The 9,693-nt window shown below is 39.4% G+C and overlaps 1 protein-coding gene across 1 annotated transcript in view; it reads left to right on the plus strand.

Moving 5' to 3' along the window:
- The window catches only part of LOC137427970 (homeodomain-interacting protein kinase 2-like), a 262,675-nt gene extending 253,395 nt beyond the window's left edge, over nucleotides 1–9,280 (plus strand). Inside the window, exon 16 of the mRNA XM_078776683.1 lies at nucleotides 5,014–9,280. Coding sequence (XP_078632809.1) covers nucleotides 5,014–5,208 — 195 coding nt within the window. The 3' untranslated portion in view covers nucleotides 5,209–9,280. The remainder of the gene's footprint in view (nucleotides 1–5,013) is intronic.
- The last annotated feature ends 413 nt before the right edge of the window (nucleotides 9,281–9,693 follow it).

Consider the following 9,693-nt stretch of genomic DNA (forward strand, 5'->3'; position numbering starts at 1 on the left):
AAAAACCACAACAATATAAAAGTACAAGGAAGGAGTATACAAACAACCACAACCATGACCGCGACTATGGCATTAACTACGTGTTATAAAAGATCTATTTTTCATGTGTTTCACTTCATTTTACATCCACATTGAGACTCACAGATAGACGTGCAATATGTTTGTGAAATGCAACGTGCTGTCTTGTGATTAAAGTTGTCAGTGAAGTGACGGGTCTTCTATTTTTGTACGGTATATATTGCAACAAAATGCTCGCATGATAGCATTTTCAAAAATGACATCGAAGCAAAAGGATTGTAACTCACAATACGATCCACCAAAACTGCCAGGCACAATCGAAAGTTCTTGGAAAAATATTCTGTTTCAAAGCATTAAGGCCTCAAGACAGCATTTATTTATTACACACACTGTATACATATTGTCATAGTGGTGTTTCAGTTGTCATTCTTGATTTTTTGATGTTGGATGGCGTTTAAATCCTCTTGATACTATATATCAGCAAGGCATTTTTCAGTATTGAACACATTCACTGCAGGAAGATGGTGCCACATTACATACGTGCAGAACCACCTATGCCTGAAACAAAGGGAGTAGATTGTAGCTTCTTCCCTGGGCAATACATAGTCCTGCCATGGATGCTATTCAACATGTCTGAGAATGTGGATCACGAAATGGAGGAATGCCAGCCTCTGTCACGTTATATGCAAGAACTAAAACAGAATATACAGGGTGTTTCAAAAAAGTGGACTATTTGAACGTTTTATTGGAGAAAAATTACAAAAGTTAGCAAGTTCAGTGATACATTGATGGAAAGTATACACATGCCATTTCCAAATCATTCATTATACTGCTTGTAATTGACATTTTCAATGTGTGCTCCACCTCTGTTCAAACAGGCTTTGACCTTGACTCCGAAATTCTCGACAACTCATCTGCAAGTGGCTGGAGTGGTAGCGGATGGTAGTCCTCCACCTCCTGCTTCAGGACAGCCAGAGTTCGAGATTTGGTGGCAAAACCTGACCTTTGGTAGCACCCCCTGATAAAAAAAAATCCAATGGATTCAAATCCGGTCTGTGGAGTGCCCACTCATGCGCGGTGCCCAGGCTGATGACTCGATTTCCAAACAGCTGGTGGAGAAAGTCGATGGTTTCACCTGCAGTGTGCGGCGGGGCACTGTCCTGCATGAACCATGCAAATCCGAGTTGGTTTGGAGATAGTAGTTCAGCGAGATCAGCGTGGAATCAGAATAAGATCTTGCGGTACCACTCGCCGTTGACCATCACGTCTTACCATTAGCGTCCTCGAACCAATACGGTTCCAGCGTACCCCACCTGACATTCAATGCACAGAAGCAAGTTGGTTTGGGGCCCTTGAGAGACATCTCAGACACCTCCTCAGGAGGCTCAGCATCCCAGAAGATGTTGTTGTGATTGTTGATATCGCCATTCAAATGGAAGTGTGCTTCATCACTGAACCACAAGGAGTTGATCCAATTTGGGTACCTTTCCATTCGGTCATTGAACCAATCACACAGTGTTACTCATCTTGCCATATCATTCAGAGTTAGCTTATGCCTTAAAGATATGATGTAGGGGTAGAGCCTGAGTTCAGAAGTGAGAATGCGCCAAACAGATGAGGCTGAGATCGCCATTTCTTGGGAATGCTGATGGTGGGATTTCTTAGGACTTTGGATAGCAGAATCTCTCACAAGATCAATGTTCCCTTGGTTCTTTGATAACACTTGGTGGGCGGCCACTGTTGCCTTTATTTTGATGTTGCATGCTTCCATGTGCTTGGAAGTTCTCCACAAACTGCTGAATTTGTGGAGCATTTTGTTCAGGGATTCAAGTACTTTATGATGCCAAATGACATGCTGCCAGATGCTAATGTACGGAGTCCATTTTATTGTGTTCAGAGGTTGTTAAAATTTTCTTGCTTCTTTCACGGCCATTATTATTCCCAATTGTGTGGTTGGCTGGGGGAAGCTTGGCACAAGTCTATCATGAACCTGCTGGCCCGGCCTGACGTTAGACTAAGTAGTTGGTGCAGGAATTTGAAATATATTCTTGGTCGCCTACTCTTTGCGCAGGCCCTCATGGGATCTTTAACGTCCACCAACTAATGCAAGTAGATGGGATGCCCGTTTAGCCTCCATCCGGGGGATGGTACACACATTAATGAATGACCCTGCCTGTGAAACACCAGCATGACAGTTTAGAGATGTGTGAGCGTGTATGTGTATCTTCAGGCCATCCTGCCAGCCCCAGATTGTTAAAATAATGTTAGAGAGGTCCATAATGAGTGTTCATTTTGTAGAAGTTATAGAAAATGTGACTGGCCTTGAATCCTCTGAGGTTTATGAAGGACCATGAACAAACAATGAAAATGCAATTCAATTTCCTGTTTTTGAGAAATCAATATAAAATTCCTGTAAATACTGTTCTGCAAATAAAAGCAGCCCAATAGCACAATGCTGACAGGTTTTATCTCGATGTTTCTTTGATTTTTAAAGCTGCCAAAGTGGCGATTTCTGATTCGAGTGATGTACATGGATACTTCAGCTACTTCTGGATCATTGTGACCTTAGTCTTTTTTTTTTTCCTTTTTTTTTTTTTTACAACTGTTGACCATCGGCTTATATCAATTGATTTTTGTTTGTTTGTTTTTTTAACTAGAAATAACGTTGCTTCTTAAGATTAGAAAACGATATTTTTGTTGTAGAGGAATTCTTCACTTCTAATCCTTTTAGAGATGACACTGTAGTCTCGTTTGCCTGCATTGGGCAAGGTCGTTTCTCCAAAGTCATCCAGGTTGTCGCAAGTTCCGTGGGGCTCTTATTTCAGCCTCTGGTGTCGGTGTAGAAGCCGGATTTTCATTTGTGCCTAATTTCCATTGTCAGTTTTAGTGCTGTAGGTCTCATCGCCCACTACTTGGTGTCTGCTTCCAATGAGGGTTGCTGTGTGTTGGAAATAAGCTAATAACTTGCCAACCTTTGAGCATAATTATTTTCTGTTGTAGAGCTTAAAGTGTACTGTTGTTAATAATTGTTTTTTTCATACATCTTCTCTCATTTGCCACTTCTCATCTTCTTCGCATCCTATACATTAATTATCACTTCCTTGTCGTGAAATATCATTTCCCATCCAAAACCATCCCACAACCAAAACCATTATATTTTCTACCCCCGTTAACCACTGCCCTCCTCCCCCAAAAATCTCTTAATCAACTGGCTAATAGCATAAGTCGACCACCAATGTTTCATCCGAAGCTGTAACCTTTTGAAATTTAATTAAAGAAATCATTATTCGGGAAAAAAATTATTAATTGATTAATCAATACATAATAAATCGATTAATTGATTAATCAATAAATCAAAAATATGCTTTATAGCCTCATCACTTGGTCACTGTCGTGGCCAAATATCAGCTTCCTAGCTCAAAAGCTGCCTGAGATATTGCCCAGATGAGAAAGGAAATAAATGATTAATAATCAAAATAAATAAATAATAATGCTAAAATAATTGAATTATTAATCAATTGGCTAATAGAATACCTAAACCACCACCGTTTAATCCAAATCTGTAATTTAATTTTTTTAAATTAATCAAGTCATTAATGGAATAATTAAATAAATAATTAATTAATTGATTAATCAATAAATCAAAAATAGCCTTTACAGCCAAATTACTTGGTCACTATTGTGGCCAAAATATCAGCGTCCTAGCGCAAAAGGTGCCTGAGAAAATTGCCCAGATGAGAAAGGAAATAAATAAGTGTTTAATAATGAAAATAAATAAATAATAATGCTAAAATAATTAAATTATTAATCAATTGGCTAATAGAATACCTAAACCACCACCGTTTAATCCAAATCTGTAATTAAAAAAAATTAATTAAATAATTAATAGAATAATTAAATAAATAATCGATTAATTGATTAATCAATAAATCGAAAATACCCTTTACGGCAAAATCACTTGGTCATTGTCTTGTCCAAATATCAGCTTCATAGCTCAAAAGGTGCCTGAGATATTGCCCAGATGAAAAAGGAAATAAATAAGTACTTATTTTAAATACACAACAACAACAACAACAACATGCATTTTAAGGCCATTTTCCCTGCTAGAGCGGGGGTTAGCTGGGGGTATTTTAAATAATCAATAATAATTAAGTAATTAATCAATTAATTGTTTAATCAAAAAACAATAAAATACTGTTTTTGCCAATGCACTTGCTCACTATTGTGCCAAAATGTCAGCTTCCTAGCAAAAAGGATGGCTGAGATATCGCCTGGACAAACAAGAAAGCAAGAAAACAAGAAACCGGAGTGAAAACTGAGTACTCCCTTTCAGCACTCGTCATCGCTGGGCCGCCTTCGGTGCCCGGTGACGACGTCATGCAGCACCTGGAGATGGAATAGGAAAGGAGCGGTGTACAGCAAACTGAGTGAAAACAGAGTACTCCCTTTCGGTGTGCCGAAGGGGGGCCAGCAATGACTCCATGCAGTGCTTGTAGATTGGATAGGGAGGGGGCAGTGTACAATAATTGACCAGCCTGAAGTTGTCTGCATAACCAGTAATTTGGAGAGGGGTAATAAAACCAAGGTGAACTGCAAATGAAGGATTATCATGTTATGATGCGCTTGCTGCATGAAATCACTTTGCAAATCAGTGCGTTGTCATTGCTGTCCCAGTGACATTGGTACAAGGTATCATGATGCTGTATCAAATACACTTCTTAATGATAATTATTTTAACCATTAATATTTGGTGGGAAGGTGGGGGTGTTTTTATTTTATTTTATGTTTACAAGACTTGAATACAAGATACTTTTTGCTCGTATTACATCGACCATGTCTTGTAGTTGGCACAAACATAACGTACTGAAAAGCGACTGAAATCCCAGACAGCGGATTTAGTCGCTACATTCACCGATTATACTCTGTTTGTCATGTTTGATCTGAAGGGACAGATCTCTGATGCTTTTTTATGGCTGTTCCCCCTTTGACCATCAGGTTCCTGTGGGAATTGGTCATACGCATGGACATCCTCACCACCATGCGGTGCTGCCACCATCTCCTGCCAGCCTTCACTCAGCAGCCTATCAGCCAACGCAAGCTTTCCCGCCTCATGCTTTCGTGAACAGCTCGCCTGTTTATACAGGCTATGGAATTAGCCCTCCAAAGATGGGCCGTTTTTCATACATCTGAAGCCTCCCTGTTCTTAATTGGCTGTCATCTTTTCAAAGCGTCCCTTTGTGTATAGTTTTTGTGTCGCCGTCGTCATGTTAAAGTACAAAAAGCGCACGCATCTTCTTTTTTTCCTTTTATTTTCTCAATCCACTTCAGGTCTTTATTTTGTGAAACAATGCTGTGCTGCTATTTAAAATTATATATAATTATATATATATGAATATAAATATAATAATGCTTGAAACTGAAGTCGAGCCTTTGTTTTAACTTATAAATACTTTGTGATGCCCTGGATATCAAGAAAGCAATACAAAGGGTCTGCGCACCACAAGATATAGTGGTTAGGAAACGACGACTGTGCTGAAAACAACTGCATCTTTTTCAGCTTTTCAGTTTTCGGCACTACAAGTGCATAATGAAAAACTTTTTGTTTTCATGATAGCATTTCCTCCTCTTTCTCCAAGAGACTCAAAAGGGGCAATTGAAAATGTGAGCTGAAGGAGACAGATTCCACGGACGTCTGAGAATCAACTTGGAATTCGCTCGCATCACTGCTGCTGCTGCTACTGGTGGTCTGTCTTCACGTTCTAGTGGGGTTGTTGGTGAAACCATGAAAATGACATCTGTTTTTATCAGTCTGAAATGGGACATACGATGATTCGAACAACCATTTGCGGATATTTGAGAGTGAAAGAGAGAGAGAGAGCGATAAGGTAAAGGTGCTTACAAGAAGAAAAATACTGAAGGTAAGCACAGCCCAAGTTCTGGAGGCACGAGGTCAGATTATGCTTTTACGGACCTCTCTCAAGGTGCTGTTGTAGATACGTCGGTACTGCGGCAAACTGTGCCTTGGTTGAGAGACGGATGAAGTATCTGTCCGCAAAGCTAAGCCGCGCTGGATAATGCTGCGATGGCCAGCCATCCATCAGTAAAATTAGCACCTGCTAATGATTGACCAATGTCGATCTCACACTGGACAATTGGATTAAAAATGGGGTTTGGATTTGGGTGAAACTGACAAAGATGAGCAGGTTTTATAGGAGCAGATTGATGAATATTTTGCTATTTTCTGGCAGTCTTTAAAATAAAAAAATTTTTCCTGTGTATGTGCACATCTTAATCATGGAAGTATCCTCCTTTTACATTGGCCAAGTGTTCTAGTCCAGTGCTCGTTTGTCCGTTTCATGGGAGCCGTGAAAATTCTGGTGCTTGGTTTATTGGTGTGTGCACGCAATATGTTATAGGATTGTGTTTTAACTCGTTGCACACAGTTATATCCTTTCAAAACTTCGCACCATATGTGTAGAGCTTTTCACTATCCCAGAAACATTCTGGCAATGACACGTTGTTGCTGAATTGCGTCTTGTATTTTTATTTTCTTTAATGCACCCAAACAGGCACGGTTAGCACAAACGACCTGCGAGCGTCTCGAGGTAGCATTGGTGAAACTTGCTCGGTATTGTCCTGGTAGTGCCTTATTTAATTCCTCATGTAGCAGCAGTTTAGAAGTGGCCTAGCTTTGTTGCATGTCCTACGGCTAAATCACCATTGAAGAACCGCAAACTATGAGCTCTTGATGGGTCGTGTAGATTTCTCTTTGACAAATTATATGGGGAAACGTTTTTTTCTAGATGTATTTTTGTCTCAAAAAATGATCTTTAGCATAGAATATTCTACGTGCGTGCAAATTTTCTTGCACGGTTGTTTAAAAGGAGGACTGCTGGTGGCGCGTGCCATTACTTTGGTGAACTGTGCCTTGGTGAACGGATCGAGGGAAGAACACAGCCCTGTGCCTAGCCGTGCTGCAAAGTAAACATACTGTGGCAGACCACTCGCTCACCTCCCAGTAGCTTGGCTTACCATCGAGTAGTCCAGTTGCAGATTACACTCGTCCTACAAAGCAATTATAGATTATATTATAGTTATTGTGTTTGACCTGTCTGACCTAAGTGTCCCATGCGATTTCGTTTGAATGTGGTGCTTTCGTGCTGACCGTGGTTGTGTGGATACTGGCACCTTCAGGTGATATCATATTGCTCTTTGTCTGCTGTGTCTCTCCCCTACCTCGCCCCCAATCCCTTTTTCTGCAGCAGTGATGCTTGCCTGTTGTTTATTTTGTTGGTTGAAGTGTCACTATAAACATGAGAATATGTGGTTGTGCTCTGTGTACGTATGTCAATCTACTTGACTTTGTTTTGGTGAAAATAACCAAATTACCCATTGTTTAAAAATATACAAGGTACATATGAGTGAAATGTGTGGAGTATTTTATTTTAGCATTTAGACTTGGAAATTGAAAGTACTTGTTTTAAAGTGTCCTCTTATTTGGGTGAAACCTAAAATTTGTTAACTAGTTCTTCATATAGTGCACCGATTTATATTTTATCTAGTAAGGGCCCGTTCTATAGGTAGATGGACTCTTCACATTTATAGTGGAGAACTATTTAGCTGTTGGATTGGTTAACACGTGGGATTTTCTTTTTCTTATTGTTAAACGTTGGTTAATTGCATTAACTCTTTGATCTGAAATCAAAAGCGATGGATTTGAATTGGGTGCAAGCCTTGGCGCTCACACCACAAATCCCTTTTTCAGACGTATTCTGCAGATCGTTTAACTAATAAATCTTTAACAAATCATCTGCTCCAACCGATGTGAAAATGTTAATTCCAAAAGAAAGAAAGAAAAAAAAACCACAGGAAAACAGCATTTCGAGCTCCTTCGGAATCCCACAAAACATGGTGTTGTTGAGTTTGATTCTGGTTTTCCTTTTAATTGAAATCCTCTAAAATAGTTTTAAATCTATTAAAATTGCAAATAAACGTTGTACACTTGTTATTATGATAACACATGATGTTTCGGAAGTATCATGGACATATTTTTAGTTTTGTTTGTTTTAGCAGTATTTTACTGGAGTTTGTTTTTACCAGAGTAACACATTTTCTTGCGTTTTCATTTCCATGGTGAATTTAGTTTCATGGACATGTAAATGTCTTTATTGTAACACCATAGTATTTTAGTTTTGACTTTATTAACGATAGTCAAATGTGCGTCATAGTTCAGGAATACTGCAGCGAATTTGTGATTGTCAACACGTGTATTTGATTACTGTAGTTGGATGGAATGTACTTGTACCCAGACCTCTTATGCTCCTAATTCTTAAGTGTGTGCAGTACGCTGTTACTTGGTGGTAGATGTAAAAAAAAAAACCCCTTTGTTCTGTTGCAAAGGGGATGAGGTTGCAGTGTGCGTGTGATTTATCTAAATCAGTTGCGCAGACTTTGTGAATGGCATGCTAAACCGGAGTATTGCTTACTCACGTATGCACACTGTATATGTGTAGAAATGAAACTTTGAAAAATAATAACGAAACTTGAAATTTGCATCGAAATGACTTCAGTTATGCTGCAGTTTGAGGAAGCCGATGTCTAGAGGTGTATCCATGAAGTTGTCACTGCGAAAGCCATCTCGAATTTGGTGGTCATTGCCAAATTTGCCAAACTATACATTATTCTCCATACATGCAGTGTTGCCTTAGTTCTTGTATACAACATTATCATACACCAAAACCTAATATGGCACAATGCAGATCTGAATACGTGTTGGAGGATTGTCTAACTAGCCCGCGGTGGACTTGCCAATGGCAACTGTGGCAACGTTTTTGTCCCCGATAACTTTATCCTTGTGACTTTGGTCGTTTTTCTGGTGATGATTAGAGCATACGTGCAAATACGTGATTACTGGTATTCTAAAGTACGAGATCTCAAAAATGCGACTGCCATGAGAGTTAAATCCAATTGTGACGCACAGGCCTCATTGTTTGGACGTCTTGTGACAGCCGGTTTCACATGGAAGTCATTGCAATGTGCAATATTGAATCTGCTGAAGTCTGGAGAGCTGTGTATTTTATTTCCTTGTCTTGGAAGATGTGACCAAGTGTGTTTGTTTTAGTTGTTGCTGGTCTTACATGCATCACCTGTTTGTTCCTTTCACGGTGAACTTTCGAAACGAACTCGGTGAAACAGTATGTTTAGCAACTGTAAGCGTTAGCATTGTTGATTTTAATTGAATAAACATCTATTTGCAGCACAAGCAGTATCTCTTGTCATGATGTATAATAGAGCATTCAGTCTTAAAGGTGACTGGTCAAGTCAAAATGAACATGTACGCGAGTCATAGCGTGTGATGGAGTTGAGGTGCCTCACCATTATTGCTCTACTTCCAGAAGATGTACTTGTTCAACTTGAATTTGCGTAAACCTTGGCTCTGCCGGAATACACCTTGATCAAGAAGGCACCAGCAAGCGTTGCTCAACTACAGGGTGATTGAAAAGTCCTTGTGCACCTGCAATATAGTTGATTTTAATTTGCTTGTTCTGCTCACAGTAAATGTTGGAAATGGTCTCCACTTTCATTGCAGACATGCAACTTGCAGACATGTATCCATTCTTACAACTTAACAACTTGCAACATTGGTAACTCTTGCAACAGACATTGGTAACTTGC

This window comes from Myxine glutinosa, chromosome 1 (assembly GCF_964187855.1).
Source record: "Myxine glutinosa chromosome 1, kmMyxGlut1.1, whole genome shotgun sequence".
In the NCBI taxonomy this organism is placed as follows: domain Eukaryota; kingdom Metazoa; phylum Chordata; class Myxini; order Myxiniformes; family Myxinidae; genus Myxine; species Myxine glutinosa.